This window comes from Portunus trituberculatus, chromosome 48, assembly GCF_017591435.1.
Source record: "Portunus trituberculatus isolate SZX2019 chromosome 48, ASM1759143v1, whole genome shotgun sequence".
Classification (NCBI taxonomy): domain Eukaryota; kingdom Metazoa; phylum Arthropoda; class Malacostraca; order Decapoda; family Portunidae; genus Portunus; species Portunus trituberculatus.
In genome coordinates, this window is record NC_059302.1 from 9,235,925 (window position 1) to 9,255,924 (window position 20,000).

The 20,000-nt window shown below is 40.6% G+C and overlaps 1 protein-coding gene across 1 annotated transcript in view; it reads right to left on the reverse strand.

Annotated features, from left to right (window-relative positions):
* Nucleotides 1-20,000, reverse strand: part of LOC123498405 (dihydropyrimidine dehydrogenase [NADP(+)]-like) — a 48,367-nt gene that overhangs the window by 9,478 nt on the left and 18,889 nt on the right. Inside the window, exons 8-13 of the mRNA XM_045245512.1 lie at nucleotides 9,106-9,275; nucleotides 7,912-8,122; nucleotides 6,406-6,590; nucleotides 6,065-6,162; nucleotides 5,068-5,185; nucleotides 3,745-3,906 (exon numbers count right to left, since the gene is read on the reverse strand). Coding sequence (XP_045101447.1) covers nucleotides 3,745-3,906; nucleotides 5,068-5,185; nucleotides 6,065-6,162; nucleotides 6,406-6,590; nucleotides 7,912-8,122; nucleotides 9,106-9,275 — 944 coding nt within the window. The remainder of the gene's footprint in view (nucleotides 1-3,744; nucleotides 3,907-5,067; nucleotides 5,186-6,064; nucleotides 6,163-6,405; nucleotides 6,591-7,911; nucleotides 8,123-9,105; nucleotides 9,276-20,000) is intronic.

Consider the following 20,000-nt stretch of genomic DNA (forward strand, 5'->3'; position numbering starts at 1 on the left):
TACACTCTCATGTCCTTCTCCATAAGCCTGACATTATTGCCTTACAGGAGGTAGGGCCAAGGGTGCTGGAGCTGCAGGGTTATGCCTCCCACACCCTCAGTTGTGGTGACGGCAGTAGTCGGGGGATGGCCACTTACATTAAACATGGGATTCCAGTTAACTTCATGGAAATGGGGGTCACTGAGGGTATTGAATTCATTACTGTTTGCTTGCACACTGTGGGTGAAATTATTTACTTTGTAAACATGTACATTCATGCTGGTGCCTTAAATATTGCAAATTTTCCTGAATATGTTCTTGAAGAGCAAAGTGTTATCATGGGTGACCTTAATGCCAGGCATAAGGAATTAGGAAGCCACCTCACCACCAATGCCAATGGTGTGCGCTGGAAGGCTTTCCTTGACACCACAGATACAGCTGTACTTACTGGGGACCACACACCCACACATGTTCAAGGAGGCAGACTTGATTATGTAGCCCTCATCAATATGCCAACATATACTGCCCAAACTTATCTTGTCAGGTCATTGCTGAGCGACCACTTCGCCCTGGAGACGACCCTCCCGGTGCAGTCCGCCCGGCAGTGCCCAGGAAGCGCTTGACGGTGCCACCATCCAGGATGACGGACCTCGTCGTCCATGTGGTGGCGTGGTACGCTGCCGTGAAGGGCTCCTTTGCTGATGCAGAGGCACTGTACGACGGACTCCTGCACACCATCGAGGGATTCATCGCGACTCCAAGGGTTCCAGCAAGGGCCCATGCTCCACGCCGCTGGACTTACGCTACCGACCCTGTCATTCTGAACTGCCAACAGACGCTCGCTGCCTACCAGAGACGTTGGCAGCTCAACCCAGCAGACACAGAGTCACGGGATGCCATGGTTACCGTGGCTCGACACCTCACGGATCTGCGGCAGCAGGAAAGGAAGAAGTACTGGGTCTCCTTCCTGGACAAGGTGCGCAGGACCCGGTCCCTCCGGGAGGTGTGGCACCATGTCAACAGCGTCCGGGGCAAGTCCAGACGGCAGGTGTGTGACCCTGATCCTGCAGGCAGGGCACGAGAACTCGTCTTGCAGTGGAAGGAAGCCTCATCCTTCTCTGGCCTTCCTGTGGAACACCAGGAGGCGCTTGATCAGCAAAGACCACGAAGGATGGAGTTGCTTTGCCACAGTGTTCCTCTGCTGGACGACACCTGTGTGCCTATCACGCATGACGAACTCCTCTCGGCAGTCAAGTTGGGCAAGTCAACAGCTCCTGGCAAGGATGGCATCACCTATGATATCCTCAATGCTCTCCTGGAGGTAAAGGTAGACAACCCTATCTTGGATTTATTTAACATGTCTTTCACTGCAGGCAAGCTTCCCGCTCTTGGAAAACAGCCATCGTCATCCCAATACCCAAAGGTGATGGCACCTTTCGCCCTATTTCTCTCACCAGCTGTCTGTGTAAGATGATGGAACGGGTAATATTGAACAGGCTTATATACAAGGTGGGCCATGTACTCTCTGGCAATGTACATGGCTTCCTAAAAGGTCACTCTACAAGTCATTGTTTTGTTGAGTGTCTTATAAATAAGGATGCTACCTGCAGAGCTTTCGTTGATCTCAAGGGTGCCTTCGACAGGGCCAACAAAGATGTTATTATGGAGGAACTCATTCTCAAAGGTGTCAAAGGTAGATTATTAGGATGGATCAGGGACTATTTGTACAATAGAACAGCACAGGTTTGGTTTCAAGGTGCAGTCTCCTCTGAGGAAGTTTTTGAGCTTGGAACACCACAGGGTGGAGTCCTTAGTCCAATGCTTTTCAATGTTTTAATGGACAAAATTGCGCTGTTCCTTTCCACAGGGCACCCAGGTCCTCATCTATGCTGATGACATACTCCTCCAATGCCCCACACCCAGGATTCTCCAGGTTGCTTTGTCACAACTGGCAGCGTTGTGTGTCCAAATGGGACTAGTGATTAATGAATGTAAAACAAAATTTCAAGCTAAAGGGAAGGTCTCTCGGCTGCCCACTGTAAATAACATTCCCATCCCTAGAGTTCATATACACAAGTACCTGGGTGTTCAGATGAGCTTTAGGAAGTCTCTTCAAGCCGTCCACTATGTTCGAGACCTCTGTCTGCCACGGCTAGCACCACTTCGGCTGCTAGCCAACAGGGGCCTGGGGCGGGCATTCCAGTCCTAAGAATGTTCTATATATCTGTCATACGGTCCCTTATTGATTATGCCGCCCCTGTTTTAATACAGTTTAGTGCCACTCAACTCCGTCCCCTGGAGCTTGTACAGAATGAAGCCATGCGGATAATCTTGGGATGCCCCAGGACTGCACGGATTGAAGTCCTCAGAGCTGAACTGCACCTGCCGAGTATTATGTGTAGGGTACAGGAAATTACTTGTCGCACAATTAGTCGGATGCTATGCACGGGCTCTGACTCTCTAAAGGGATCACTGACCCCCTGTATCATGATCCTCGCACTCCTACAACACCATACCTCAGGAAGATCTTGGGAGTACTGACAAGTGTAGGTGTAGCCGAGGCTTGTATTAACGTTGTTATGTCACCGCTGCAACCCGCCTGGAACCCTCACCGTGTCAGTGTTGATATTCACTCACTGCATCAGCCCAAGAGGGACTGGCTCCCTCATGTGCTGCAAGACATGTTCATGACTAAATTGTCCAAGTACCCACACGTTCAGGCTATTCATGTTTATTGTGATGGGTCAGTCAATGGCAGCAGGTCTGGATGTGGGCTGTTCATCCGTGACTACATCTCTGCCAGTCTCTACACTGACACTGAGGTTTCCAGGCGGCTCCCTGCACCCATGTCTTCCACTAGAGCAGAACTGTATGCTGTACTGGAGGCGCTCCACATTGTGGCGCCTCTCCATAAGAATGTATATTTCTTTATTGACAGTCAGGCTGCATTGTACGCCCTTCAATCCACCTCCCCATGGACTGTGATCTAGTTAATAAGTGTCTTGATCTCATCCACGCCCTAGAAGGTGCTGGTGCCACGGTCCATTTCATCTGGATACCCTCTCATGTGGGTATCCCGTTAAATGAAAAAGCAGACCACCTTGCTCAGTGTGCCCTACAAGATGACACAGTGGACCCTGGCACTGAGTACACTCTGGGTTATGTTAAGAGTAGCATTAAGGACTTTGTACAAAGTAGCATTAGTGATCAGTTGGAGCTTTGTTGCCATAGGGGCAGTAGCACTAGTCTTCACTATGCACGTGTCTCCCAGAGCTGTGCTTACACCTACGGGAGACACACTGCATCACATGACAGGGTGGCAATGAGGCTCAGATTAGGCTACAAATACTTTTGGGAAGTCAGTGCTTCTCCTGGTGTGTGCTGTGTGCTGCACCAAGGGGACACACTCTGCGTCACTATATCATGGAATGTCCTCTCATTGCTAAATTTAGGCCACAAGGTCAGCATGACTTGTACAGCCTCATTGACCATCTCCTAGACTCTGCCACCCTCAGGGATATACTCAGGGAATATCCTCAGTTTGCTCCCAGACTGTAGGATGTCTTAGGCAATAAGGTGTGCAATATGTGTATTTATTTATTGAAATACTTGTATTCTTGTTGTGTATACTGTCCAGAGTTATTTTTGTGATACTTTAACCTTAAGTCTTTGCCCAGGGGGTGGGTGGCAAGGCCCATCCTCCTCCTTTGTTGTAATTATTTATTAATTCAACAATAAATGTATCAATCAATCAATCAATCAATCAATCATAAAGTCTTGTTTGATTTCTGTGACAATCTGGAGCCAATAGGCACATGTTTTCTCTGAGATGAGTTCAATGTTGAGGAAGGAGCCTTGGCCAGGGCCATATAGGTGGCCCGAAGTGGTTCCTCTCACTATACGAGGAGACACATTGGTCACTATGTCCTGGGTGGAAAAGATAAGCACTATGTTTCAATTCTATGAATTGGTTGAAGGAAAGGATGTTTAGACAAGCTTAAAGTACAGTGTAACCTCAGTTTTCAAAATTAGTTCCTGATGGCCATTCACAAACCGAAATGTTTGAAAACTGAAACCATTTTCCCCTTAGGAATCAATGTAAAATAGATTTACCTGTTATTGGATCTCAGGGTTGTATTTGAGAGGGATTCAGCATACACCCTGTGCTCCCTACAGCATTTATCTTCTACCAAAAAATGCTTCTGTGCACCTCTTAGCTGGAATAAACTAAGGATCATCATTGCTGTAGTAACAGTATACCAAGAACAAGGCAGCATACGCTGATCTTCCTGACGATGTTTATCATGCATTACTAACTGTCCTAGAATAGGTGAGGCACCTCTATGCTAAGATTAGTAGTGATGACAAATGGCGACCTAAACAAACATTTCACGAAATCTCCTGAGACTTGCCAGATCAGCAAATCATCACGGAAATAATTTTTTTTGTAGTGTTCCACATTTCTTATAACTTTTTTTAAATTTTCTATTTCTATTCGTGTGAGTTGAACAACACTATTATTTCAAGTCTTGGAAATCACGAGATTCCGCTACATGTTTCTTTTGGTCATCTTATTTGTCATCATAGCTGATCACAGCACAGAGGTGCCTCACCTATTCCAGGAAAGCTAGTGATGCGTGATAAACATCGTCAGGAAGAGCAGCGTATGCTGTCTTGCTGTAAGTTACACATTCTTACTATAGCAATGATGATCCTTTGTTTATTCCAGCTGAGAAGAATATGGAAGCAATTGATAGAAGATGCATACTGTAGGACTAGGGGGTGCAGGGTAAGTACCGAGTTGCTCTCTCCAACGCAACCCTGGGTTCCAGGAATGGATTAAGCTATTTCCCATGGATAGTTTGACAACTGAGTTATGGTATAATGAATGAGGCAATTTAGAGCTCAAAATTTAGTTTGGCAACCAATTTGTTCGAAAAGGGAGGTGTCTGGCAATTGAGGTTCCACTGTACTTTACAAGTTCTAGTATATTCTGCAATAAAGAATATAGTAGTACGTATATATGAATGTTAGCTTTTCATAATTATAATGAACTGGTGTAGCATCAATACAAAAGTGATCTACTACCTTGTCTAAAACAAAAGTCTTGGTGACGCAGAAACCCCAGCCGGCCTCAAAGGCACGGCGAATCATGGGGCCGGAGGTGGTGGGCGGAGCAGAGGCCAGGCCGAAGGGGTTAGGAAACCTAAGAAACATATATTATAGTGTGAAATGCTATATATGTAGTATAGCAAGCGGACTACCATTGTGGGATACTGAGTGTGTTATCTACATGCATACATTCACATTTACCCACATTTCCTACAAAATCTCTTGTGGAATTTTATCTACGTACACATGACAGGTCAGTTGTAAAGGATACTGTAGTTTCTACAGCAGTGCCTGTTGGATGACATGGATTTTATTTGGTGCACAATAAGAGACCCAACTCTTTTCCTGCAATTGTGATCAAGACTATGTCCATTCATACATTCACAGATGATCTTCACTTAACCCCATCACATGCAACTACTCTGCCTTGCCCCACAAATGTTCCCACCTGCATCTAACACTCACTTATGTGGTTTTCTCCAGAGTCTTTGACATCTTGTATCAGATATATTTATATCAACTTAGAAGATAAAATCTTTGGAGAGATGTACAGGAAGAGGCTAAAGACAAACTATCATGTCATTTTACATAAAGATCATCATGTACTCAGAAAAAGAAATCATACCTGTCATTCTGCAAGAAAAAAATTGTGATGTCAATTAGTGCATCGAATACACACATCCATATGTACACATATGGCCAACATTTGTGTGTGTATATATATATATATATATATATATATATATATATATATATATATATATATATATATATATATATATATATATATATATATATATATATATATATATATATATATATATATATATATATATATATATATATATATATATATATATATATATATATATATATATATAAGATGCTATCAGCAGATGGTCAAGATAAATTAGTTTGTACAAAAAAGTAACAAGGTAATCATGCCACCACCTACCAACAACCTGTTCCTTACTTGATGCCACAGATGTTGATGGAGAGATCCACTTCATCTATGGGAGTGTAAAATTTCGGCAGACAAGGTTTTTCTGGCACAAACATGCCATGAAGAGACTGCCAAACAAGAAAAATAATTATAGATTTTTCTCCTTATCTGATACATTGTAATTTTATTTTAAAGCTATTTTTAATGTGGCTTGCTACTTAATATTCTCAGCTCATTTGATAATCATAATCACAGGGATTTTTCACAAAAGCAATATTCATAATACATGGTTAGAATCATAAGAAAGATGTGAGGTTAACAACAATAATGCAAGACAAAAGTACACTGAAAAACAATGAACAAAAATATACCTGTAAGTATTTGTGTATACTCCAGGCTGCAGTCTTGCCATCATTGACACTTTCCACAGTGGTCTCTGCAACACCAGCGACGTCGCCACCACAGAACACTCCCTGTGTGAGAGTGGCCATGGTGTTGGGATCCACCTCTGGCAGGCCCCAGCGATTGAGCTTGACAGGGGCAAGGGCTTCTTGGACTGTAAGAGAGCAGCACCTGTGAGACTATATTTTCACCAATAATCTCGTAATTTCGTAAACTGAACTTCGCAGCCTGCTTTTGTATTTCCACATTTCTAACTTCATTCTTTCAAGAGAGACATTTAATAGCATTTATCCGCTAAATTGCATAAACGTTTTTGGACTATGGGACCGGCGGTAGAGCTTTTTTTTTTGTATAGCTATTTTTGTTGGCCTTTGCCAGCATCTCCTACACACACACACACACACACACACACACACACACACACACACACACACACACACACACACATATATATATATATATATATATATATATATATATATATATATATATATATATATATATATATATATATATATATATATATATATAGCAGGAGCTGAACAATGCTGAAATAGCAGTCGCCTTTAATCTCGTCTGTTTAAAGGAGAATATATATATATATATATATATATATATATATATATATATATATATATATATATATATATATATATATATATATATATATACATACATACAAATTTAATAAATGAGCATCAATCATAGCATATTGTTGTGCGAAGGATCTCAAAAACTCTCGAGAAGACTACTTGATAGGAATTGCGTCACCCGAGTGAAGGCGGGAAGGGGGGTGGAGTAGGTGGCCAAGTGTGTCCCAGCAAGTTGCTCCCTGCCACAAATGTGCGATGCCTAGTTGTTCTGTATCGTTAAATCTTCTATTGTGTGTTGTAGTTATGTGGGTCTTATGTAATGTGACCAGGAAGATTGAAGAGGTTCTGTAATGTAGTAGACTTATCTTGATCTAACAGATATTGTATAAGAGGAGGTTCTGAGCCAACACGAGTCAGTAGTCAGTCAGTATTAAGCAGAAACAACATTAATTGTTGGAAGACGTAAAATAGGCAGTAAGTAAAGGGACAGTCAGTTAGAAGACTAGTCTGTAAGAACAGCGAGTTTGTGAGAAGAAGAGTGATAAGTGCAGAGACAATTTTGACTTGCTGCTGTTGTATTTACTTGCACAAGGAATGAAATTTCACAAGTTCTGTCCAACGTTTCTTTCCTCACAATGATGTACACAAACCCAAGTGAGGAATACAGACTTGCCCAGGGCGGCGTAACATCGGTACCATATCTTGGTGGCGACACGGCAGATTATGAATCAAGTGAGGAATTAAGTCACGTGTCACGCGTGCGCGGAAGGCGTTGTAATATTATTCAAAATTAGTTACCCACACTCTTAAACGAGCAATGACAAATACCATAATCATGTACTATGTACATAATCGTGGAATAACAAAGGGAAAGAAACTTACCATCCTTATCAGAGAGTCCTGAGCCAAAAGCAGATATAATATAGTCACACTTGAGCCGCACGGTCTGGTCCTCGTCCTCCAGCCAAGTGCCATCCTCTGCTTGCTCTGTCCTGACGAATTCCATACCAGACACACGGCCGTTCTTTGTCAGCACTTTACGGGGTGAAAGAAAGGGAAGAAACTCGCACATCTCCTTCTTTGCAAGCTCCATCTGGAAAGCATTATTTTCTTTATGTAAGAAGGGCGTCGGCAAGGTAAAAAAAAAATACAATTCAAAAGGTTCACTGAGGTGCCGGACCCACACGAAAAACAAAAGCTTTATATATATATATATATATATATATATATATATATATATATATATATATATATATATATATATATATATATATATATATATATATATATATATATATATATATATATATATATATATATATATATATATATATATATATATATATATATATATATATATATATATATATATATATATATATATATATATATATATATATATATATATATATATATATATATATATATATATATATATATATATATATATATATATATATATATATATATATATATATATATATATATATATATATATATATATATATATATATATATATATATATATATATATATATATATATATATATATATATATATATATATATATATATATATATATATATATATATATATATATATATATATATATATATATATATATATATATATATATATATATATATATATATATATATATATATATATATATATATATATATATATATATATATATATATATATATATATATATATATATATATATATATATATATATATATATATATATATATATATATATATATATATATATATATATATATATATATATATATATATATATATATATATATATATATATATATATATATATATATATATATATATATATATATATATATATATATATATATATATATATATATATATATATATATATATATATATATATATATATATATATATATATATATATATATATATATATATATATATATTTATTTTTTTTTTTTTTTTTTTTTTCATCAGTCATTCGCTTGTGAATATAATGAAGTTGGACAATTCATGATAAGTTAAAGAATAAGTTCTTTCAAATTTAATTCTGTGAGAACAGACCTCTTCTGGAACAGCCCGGATGTTTGTGAAGCCTTTCCTAAAGACAACAAAGACTCGTCTGGCGCCGCAGCGAAGGGCAGACGTGGCGCAGTCAAAGGCGGTGTCTCCAGCACCCAACACCAGCACCACTCCCTTCACTTCAGGTAGCTGAGACTTGCACTGACACATACCTTCAGAGAAATATGCCTTCATGTTGTTGGATTTTAGGACTTAACTGAGATTATTTGTAATGAAAGTTTTGATAATTCTGAGTACAGTTGGTTCTCTCCTTGACGAAGTAGTTTTCTATCTATATATCTAAAAAAAAGTGAGACCTATCATCCTTTTATGTTTTGGCAGCTGTTATTGAACAGAGCTGCCTCTGCGTGTACTAACTCGCTTTATTCCTCTCACCCTCCACATTCCCCTTCTCGTCCCTCTTCACCATACCCATGCTTCTTATTCTTCTTTCAATCTTCTCTCTCTCTCTCTCTCTCTCTCTCTCTCTCTCTCTCTCTCTCTCTCTCAACCTGCGCATTGAAGACAGCAGGTATATAACACACACACACACACACACACACACACACACACACACACACACACACACACACACACAGTAGCAGCAGCTGACGACCTAGAACCCTCAGTGAACACACGTAGACGTAGTTCGAACTTGGAGCAGGGAAAGAGTGGTGATGAGAGGGCAGCATTCCATTGGGTTTACGAAGGATTATAGTTACTGGAGAGCCAAGAAAAGATGAAAGCTACAAAGGCTGTCCTGTCATTAGTGACGTAGTGATATGGGGAACGAGCGAGGCGAATGCCCCAGGTGGCATATTTCCCAGGAAGCTGCACAAGCGAGGATACTGAGAATATTGATGTTCGGACCGTTATTTCAGATTTTGCAAAATTAAAGGCGCGCAAAATATTGATCTAAAGTTCATGTATGTATAGTTTAATATATGTATACATAATAAACAAGTATATTATACCTAATATCACATTTTCATTACTTTCGGGAGCGGCATTTTCAGGTTCTTGTGCCCTAGGGAGGCAGTGGTGTAATGGATAAGGTGGTGAGCGTGGGATCGGACGTTGGTTCGAATCCCACCACATACCACTTTGAGTGGTTTAAAGTTACCTTCATGTCACCATGATACCCTAGGTTCTAGGTTGTTACACCAAAGATGCGCTTGGGTGGTGATATGGGCCTTAATATGAGTACCACTATAAATAAAATTGCCTGTGCCACTAATGGGCGGAAGCTGAACAGCGCTTCCCACATATACTCTTCAAGTATGCCTACAGGCGCTATACGCCATAAAGTAAAAAGAAAAAAAGAAAGAAAAAAAAAAAATTTCACCTCTTGTAAATTTAACTCTCATTACGCTCTGCCTGTTATTCATTACCATTTTCACAAAGTAATCATATATAGCAGAATCTAGAGAGAGAGAGAGAGAGAGAGAGAGAGAGAGAGAGAGAGAGAGAGAGAGAGAGAGAGAGAGAGAGAGAGAGAGAGAGAGGTGGGTTGAGAAAGATGTGGTAAAACACATCACGACTCCTGGCTTATGATATTAACCTATTTACCTATTCCTATGTCGGTCTGGCTCAAAATATGGGTAAGAAGGGTGTTTTATCAAGAAGGAAGACATAAGAGTACATACTGTAATCTAAGTTGCTCTTGCGGTATAGGCCATAAATGTCTTGACATCCCGTCAACTTTTTCTTCATTAATTTCAGCAGCATATGTGATCTTAAATCTAATTTTCAATCTGTATAGAACACCACCTCTCCTCTACTAAACCTCACCTTCTTTTCCTCACTGAAGAACAGGTGTCTGAGGCAACTAACAGTAACCCCTTTTCTGTTCCTTCCTACTTTCTCTATCTTCATTTTCGTTCCAAAGCTGGATGTTGCGTCTGTGCACGCAACGACTTGACTTCACTTTAAAACTAGATTTATCTGTGTTGCTAACTTTTCCCTTAATTCCTCTGACAATAGAAAATTCTTTGACTATTAATTTAACTTCAAAAGTGGAGCACATTCTGTCTATCTGCCATATTGCAGAGATCTCCATCCTTGGAGATTTCAATGTTCACCACCAGCTTTGGCTTTCCTCTACCTTCATTGACCATCCCAGTGAACTAACCTACAACTTTGCTACCCTCCATGATCTAGAGCAACTGGTGCAACACCCTACTCGTATTCCTGACCATACTTAGAGATATGCGCAACATTCTTGAGCTTTTTCTCTTCTATAATCCTTCTACTTATGCTGCTACCCTATCTTCTCTGTTGGATTCCTCCGATCACAATCCCATATCTGTATCTTGTCCTATTTCTCAAATCCCTCCTCAGTATCCTCCAAAGCAGAGGTGCCTCTAGTGTTTTGCCTTGGCCAATTTGGAGACCAGAGAAGGTATTATAGTGATTTTCCTCGGAATGATTAATGCTTCCGTGTCAGAGACTCATCACCTGAATCTCATGCGCTTTATATTTCTGCCTAGAATTATGTCAAGTCTGTTTTTCAACTTGCCAAACACTCCTTCATTAATAAAAATGTGAACATCTTTCGAAAAACAAACTAACCTCGAGACTTCTGGTATCTGGCCAAAACCATCTTCAAATCTTTGTCTTCATCTTTCCCTCCTTTATTTCACCCTGATGGCACCACTGTCATCATATCTGGCCCTAAAACTAAACTCTTTTCTCAAACCTTTGCTAATAACTCTACTTTGAACGATTCTGTGCTTGTTCTTCCCTCTCCTCCTCTCTCTGACTATTTCACACCTTTAAGTAAAATTGTTTGCAATAATGTTTTCCATGCCTTTGCTGCCCAAAACCATCAGAAGGCTTATGGAGATCATGGGATCCCTCCTTTTGTTCTCAAAAATTGTACCTCCGCGCTTGTACCTTGCCTGGCCAAACTCTTTGAACTCTGTCTATTGATTTCTACCTACATTCAGTCAGTTCCTAAAAAGGGTGACTGTTCTAATCCCTCAAACTATCTCCCTATAGCTTGCTTCTCTAAAGTTTTTGAATCTATCTTTAATAGGAAGATTCTTATTAAGCCACTTCACAGTCTTCTATCTTATCGCCAGTATGGCTTCCATCAAGACCGCTCTACTGGTGATCTGGCTTTCCATGCTAAGTCCTGGTAATCCTCTTTTTAGAGATTTTGGTGGAACTCTTGCTGTTGCCTTAGAAATATCAAAAGCTTTCAAAAGAGTCTGGCAAAAAACTTTGATCTCCAAACTACCCTCCTACGGTTTCTTTCCTTCTCTCTGTAACTTCATCTCAAGTTTCCTCTCCAATTGTTCTATTGATGCTGTGGTAGACTGTCACTGTTCTTCTCCTCAAGCTATCAACGGTGTTCTTCCTTAAGGTCCTATCCTACTATCCACTCTTCCTATTATTCATCAATGATCTCAAGCAAAGTTCTTGTCCTATCCATTTCTATGCTGATGATATCATCCTGCAGTTTTTCATGTCTTTTCAAAGACGACAGACCCTTCAGGCAGATCGCGCAGGGAAGCCACAAAATTTTTGGCTTCTAATCTCTCTACGATTTCTGACTGGGGCATGTAGAGAAAACTTAACGGTGTTCAATTCCTCAAAAAGCTCAATTTCTCCATCTATCAACTCGACACAGTCTTCCAGACAACTATCCCCTCTTCTTCAATGACACTTAATTGTCTCCCTCTTCTACACTGAATATTCTTGGTCTGTCCTTTATTTATAACATAAACTGTAAACTTCACATCTCATCTCTTACAAAAACAGCTTCTATGAAGTTAGGCTTTCTGAGGCATCTCCACCAGTCTTTTTCAGTCCTCCTCCCCCACCCAACTGCTGACTTTCTACGAGAGCCTTATCCACCCATGTATGGAGCACTCTTCACATGTATGGGGGGTTCCACTCACACACTTTAATTAGATTGGGTGGAATCAAAAGCTTTTCGTCTCATTAACTCCCCTCTTCTGACTGACTGTCTTCAGCCTCTTTCTCACTGCCGAAATGTTGCCTGCGAGATCCCTGTGTTCTAAGAGGAACAGGAGGATCCCCTCTCCCTATTCTTAACATTGGGGTTGCCGGTGGGGTTGCAGACGTGACGCCTGCCCGTTGGACCATTCCTGAGGTAAACCTTCGGAGAGTTCTAAGTGTGAGCTCCTGGAACGTCCTGAGCCTCTCAGAGGATCGACGACTGCCTCATCTATCGGATGAGCTCAGTAGGCTGAGGGTGGATATGGTGGGACTCTGAGACAAGGAGGCATGAACAATGGTCACCATTTCAAGAGGGTAGCCATAGGCGTCTCCAGCAGACTGCAGCCGTCCGTTGTAGAGGTTACTCCAGTTGATGACTGTATAATGTGACTAAGGCTGAAGCATAGTCTAGGCTTCATGTCTGTTGTTGCAGTACGAGTATACTCTCCTACCGAGGTATGTGAAACTGAAGAGAAGGAGACGTTCTACGCCAAATTCGACTCTGTACTGGACCAGTGTCCCAGTCGTGATGCACTTATTGCCTTGGGCGACTTTAATGCTGTTACTGGCACTGAGAGAGCCAGCTATGAGGTACGTGTTGGTCTCCATGGCTCTAGTACCAGGAATGACAACAGCTCTTTTCTTCTGAATCTTGCAAGATCCAGAAGGTTGAAAATTGCATGTTCTTGGTATTAGAGACCAGTGCTGCACCACTGAACTTGGTATGACAACCATATACTTGTTAGTATTCATTGGAGGATCCTCCAGAACTACAGGTTTTTTCAGGGTGCCGAGTTCTTTGCCACTGACCACAAGCTTGTTGTTGCTACACTCAACCTGCATGTCAAGTCCAGAAAGCTTCCAAGATGTGACCACACTATGTTTCATCTTGAGAAACTGAAGGACTTGACATGTGCCCAGGAGTATGCAGTGACAGTCTCCAATCGGTTTGGAGTGCTTGACACACTGAGGATACCTTCAAACGTGAGATTCTTGAGGCTGCTAAGGAATGCGTTGGGGAGCGCCCAAGGTCACGGAGTGGCTTCGCCTTGGTAGAGAAGCTGGACAGTATTGAGGAGAGTTGTGCTGCCAGACTTGCTGGAAACTGCGACCAGTACAGGGCTCTGTTACATAGGACTAGAACTCTCCTGAGGAGAGACAAGGAGAGATATGTCAGGGATCTCATTGAGGATGTGTATTGTAATTTAAGTGCTAATGACCTCCGACTTGCCTATCGAGCCCTAAAGAAACTCCGCTGCAAGTCTACATCTCAGGCGAGCGCTTTCCGAACAGCAGGTGGTTGCCTCGTATCGGACTCAGATGGGCAGATAGCTCGTTGGGCTGAGTACTTTGAGCAGCTGTTTATGGTGGATCCTTCAAGTGGACAGCTCCTAACTGCAGGGTTACAGATGATGGACGTTGATCCACCCATTGACGAAACTGCATCCTCCAATGATGATGCCAAAGAGAATATGGCAAAGATGAGGGGTGGAAAGGCAGTTGGCATCTGTAACATCAGTGTGGAGCTACTCAAAGTGGGGGGTGAGGCCATGATCTGTGGGTTGCATGCTGTCTTGACTGCTGTATGGCATTCAGGTACCATTCCCCATGACTGGAAAAAGGGGTTGGTCATCCCTATCTGGAAGAGGCAAAGGGGACTGTCAGGACTGCAACAACTACCGTGGTGTAGCACTGTTCAGTGTACCAGGCAAGGTGCTTGCCCATTTGCTGTTGATGCATATCCACAGTCACCTGCTGAAACATCAGAAACCTGAACAGTCTGGGTTCACGCCCAGTAAGTCAACAACTGACCACCGACATGAGTTTCAACATGGGATGCTTGCAGCCTATGTTGATCTCAAGAAGGCATTTGATTCAGTGCATCGAGAGACACTCTGGGATCTTCTGCATCTCTGTGGGATTCCTGCAAGGATTATTGGTCTACTAACTTCCCTTTACTCTGGGACTGTGAATGCTGTGAAAAGTGGAGGGAGCGTGTCCAGCCTCTTTCCTGTGAGGGAGTGAGGCAGGGATGCGTGCTTGCTTCATCATTTTGCAACACTTGGATGAACTGGGAACTAGGCAGAGTTGTAGACCAAAGTTACTGTGGAGAATCAGTTAGCAATACTGAGATTACATATCTTGTTTTTATGATGTAGTAATCTTTGCTGAGTCACTGGAGGCTTTGGTAGTAGCTCTAGAGGCACTGCATGAGGAGGCAAAGCCCTTCGGATTCTAGGTTTCCTGGCCCAAGATCAAGGTTCAGAAGTTTGGAGGTTTACAGGATGAAACAGTACAGTCCATCCATGCATATGATGAGGACATTGAAATCTTGGAAAACTTGGTAGTGTAGTGTGTAACGATGATGGGTCAAGCCAGGAAGTTGTATGGCGGATTGGCCTTGCCCACGGCGTTATGGATTCGCTCAACATGAGTATTTGGCGTTGTCGGTACCTGTGCAGACAGACGAAACTTTGAATCTTCAAGTCATTGGCGACCCCTGTCTTATTCTATGGTTGTGAGACATAGACGCTGGACACCGATCTGAAGAGGTGAATTGATGTCTTTGGTACGAGATGCCTTTACAGGATCTGGGGTACCACTGGTATGACTTTGTGTTAAATCAGTAATTGCTCCGTGAGACTGATTTGAGGCCGATTATCAGCATAGTCCGTCAACGCCAAATACGACTATATGGGCATGTGGCACAGTACCCTGAAGCTGAACCTGCATATCGGGTTGTCCCCAATAGGGATAACCCAGCATGGAGGAAGCCAAGAGGACCTCCACAGAACTCATGGCTGTGGCAAGTCAATGCCTCCTGATGGGAGTTAATTGGCATTGGAAGGTCATCCTACATGGAGACTTGAAAGGCACGACTGCCAAGAGTGGCACCATAGGGTAGGCGAGGTGATACACCCCCCAGTGATTGATTGCCCCCCATGATTGATTCCTATTATTCATCAATGATCTAAACCAAACTAGGATACCCATCTTCTCAGAGATGACCAACCCTTCAGTAAGTAAACAGATCATGCAGAGAAGCCACAGAACACCTGACTTCTAATCTCTTTAAAACTTCTGATTCAAAGAGAGAAAAACTAAATATTGTACAATGCCTCAGAAGCTTAATTCCCCCATCTATCAACTAGACACAATCATGACACTCAACTATAACCCTTTTCTACACTGAATATCCTTGGTCTGTCCTTTACTTAGAATATAAACTGGAAACTTCATATCTATTCTAGAGCTAAAACAATTTCCATGAAGTTATGTGTCTTGAGTCGTCTCTACCAGTTTTTCTCATCACTTCAACTGCTAACTCTGCACCGGGGTTTTATTCACCCATGTATGGAGTATTTTTCGCAAGTATGGGAGAGTTTCACTCATACTGTTTGACTAGATAAGGTGGAATTAGAAAAGTTTTCGTCTTGTTGAAGAGAGTCAGGCAAAATCTTAACAAAACCAGCTCGCTCAAAGAGCTTATAACAACAAAGACTCAGCCATGATGGTTTCTGTGTATTTCATGACAAAGGGTTTACAAACATACAAATAAAGTTCCTTCTCACATCTTTGCAATACTGATGGTGCTTCTCCATGAAGCAATGACTGCAAGTAGCTAAATTTGCTTATATCTGGCAGATCACTTTGGTCAACTAGTGCCTCAAATCGGTCTCAGAATGATTTCCATACAGTTAACTCACCAGAATATTTGGGGAGCTCCAATCTAGGTAATTTAACCTTTGACTTTTCCTTAGAAGTGGCAGATGCCTTATCATTATCATCATTTGCTCTCCTCAAAAGTGTAGGTGCTCGGGCTCTTACTCTTCAAGCATCTCTGTGGAACCTGTCAGTTTCATCAATATTTGCTTCAAGGTCATCAGGTTTATCCAACAGTAACTCAGCTTCGGCCTGAAGAGTATCAAAGGCCGACAGCCGCTGACCCCCTCTTCTTGCGGGCTTCTTTCAAGTCCTGACACATCTTTCTGACAATAAACTGGGCTCAAATACCTTCTAGTATAATCCATCTAAAGGTTCCCGGGTCTGGGCCTCATAAATGTTGAAGACTCGGCAAAATCTTGACAAAACTAGCTCGCTCAAGAAGCTTAAAACAACAAAGACTCAGCCATGATGGTTTTTGTGTATTTCATAACAAAGGGTTTACAAACATACAAATAAAGTTCCTTCTCACATATTTGTACAAAAACAATAAATCACATAATATTTTTCCATTTAATACTTCTCTATAAAAAAGATTAGAGAAACAATACTGAAAATTACTTATAGCACTATAGCTGAAAAATACAAGTTAATTAATTTTTATGAGACTTATAGAAGAACTTAAATAAAAGGGGGACTAAAGCAATAAATTATACCTTGAAGTACCTTACAATATTTTAAAAACTCAGATACATGTATTCTTAACACGTCTTATCAATTCTCCTCTCTGACTGTTTTCAGCCACTTTCTCACAGCCACAATGTTCCATCTTTTGCTATATATTCTACCAGTAATGTCATGCCAACTGCTCTTCTGATCTTGCTGAATGCATGCCTCCCCTCCTCCCGTGGTTTCGCTGCACAAGACTTTCTTCTTTTTCTCATCCCTATTCTGTCTACTTCTCTAGCGCAAGAGTTAACCAGTAATCTTAATAATTCATCCCTTTCTCTAGTTAACTATGGAACTCCCTACCTGCTTCTTATGACCTTATCTCATTTAAGAGGGAGATTTCAAGAGATTTATCTCATTCTTTTGGCTAACTCTCTCTATCTGTTCGGGAACTAGCATCTAAGTGGGCCTATTTGTTTAATAATTTTCGTTGACCTTGGCCAATTCTCCCCTTTCACGTTAAAAAACAAAACAAATAGTAGTTAGCGGAAAGTATGAGGAATGCGTGTGGGTGAGTTTATTAGTACCAGCAGTAATAGTAGTAGTAGTAGTAGCAGCAGCAGCAGCAGCAGCAGTAGTAGTAGTAGTAGTAGTAGTAGTAGTAGTAGTAGTAGTAGTAGTAGTAGTATGAAGAATGGCTGAAGGAAATAGGACTGCCAACTTTACAAGATAGAAGAGGACGAGGATGCCTAATGACAATGTACAAAATAGTAAATGGCATTAAAAAGGCCATTTACTATTTCATACATTGTCATTAGGCATCCTCGTCCTCTTCTATCTTGTAAAGTTGGCAGTCTCATTTCCTTCAGCCTTTCTTCATATGTTAGGTCCTTTACTTCCGGCACCATCTTTGTAGCTCTCTTCTGGATTCGTTCTAATCTTCTTAAATCCTTTTTCGAGATCGGTGACCACACCACTGCTGCATATTCTAACCTTGGACGTATCATGGTCGCTCCTTCCTGATTCCATTGCGTGACATTTCTTGGCACTGGACTCCAACTTCTAGTTACTCCTCTCGTAAATTTTGTTTATATCTTCCTGCAGCAGCAAACAGTCCTCTCGGGTTTTGTTTACTCTTGGCAATTTTGCAGCATCAGCAAACAAATTAATATAACTGGTTATCCCATTTTGTATGTTATTTACATATACTTGAAACATAATGGAGGCTAACACTGACCTTTGTGGCACTCCACTTGTTACTTTACCCCAAGATGCGTATGTATCTCTGATCACAGTTCTCATCTCTCTGTCCTTCAAGTAATCCCTTAACCAATCTAACAAAGCTCCTCTCAGTACTCCTATGCTCTCTAACTTCCAAAGTAGTCTGCAGTGAAGGACTTTACAAAGGCCTTTTTTATGTTTAGGTATACCGTGTCCACCCATCCATCTTTGCCCTCCAGTCCTACTATTACTTTTGAGTAGAAGCTTAATAAGTTCGACACACAATATCTTCCTGTTCTGAACCCAATTTGTTTGTTCGATATAACCTGCTCTTCTAGATATTTAATTAATTTTTCTTTGATAATAATTTCACATATCTTCCCCACAACACTTGTAACTGACACCGGCCTGTAATTTAATGACTCAGTTGACTTTCCTCCTTTGAATATTGGGATTACGTTGGCTCACTTCCATTCTAGTGGTACTCTCCCTTCTTTTAATAAACTTGTAATCATTTCCCAAATTGGATCTAACAGCTGCTCCTTATATTCATTTAGTGCCCAGCCTGATACGTCATCCGGTCCCATTGCTTTTCTGACATCCAAATTATCTAGCAGTCTTCCAATATCTTCTTTGGGCACTATGATTTCCTGCAATCCTCAGCAACGCAATGTCCTATCTGGTTCTGTAAATTCTTCTTCTACAGTGAACACAGTTTTGAAACTATCATTCATTATTTCACTTATTTCTTTTGCTGTTTGGCATGCCTTCCTTCATTTAATAATTTTTTTCAATTGTTTCTTTATTCTTCATCTTATCATTTATATATTTGTAGAAAAGCTTTGGTTCACCTTCGCCTTTTCGCACCACATCTTTCTCAAAGTTTCTTTCTTCCTCTCTCCTTACTCTAATATATTCATTTCTCGCATCCTTATACTGCTGTCTGTTGTTTTTTATTTCTCTGCTTTTTGAGTTTTTTCCAAGCTTTATCTTTTTCCCTTTTAGCTTCTATACATTTGGAATTGTACCAAGCATGTATACTTTTCTTTACTCTATAAATAGGTACGAATTTCTTCATTCCTTCGTTATATTTCTGTAGGAAAATTTCATACTTCCCCTGTATTGTCCTTCCATTCATAATGTTTCTCCATTCAATATCAGCAAAAAATTTGGTTAACTTTTCAAAATCTACTCTTGCATAATTTAATATTTCTTTTTTATAGTCTTCTCTGTATTTCATCCCGTCCTCTTCCTGCATTTCCAACGCTAATGTTATATGATCACTTCTTCCAATTGGACTAAGATATTATATGTTGGAAGGGGGCTCTGGCTTCTTTGTGAATACTAGGTCAATCAACGATGGTTCTTCTTCCCCTCTG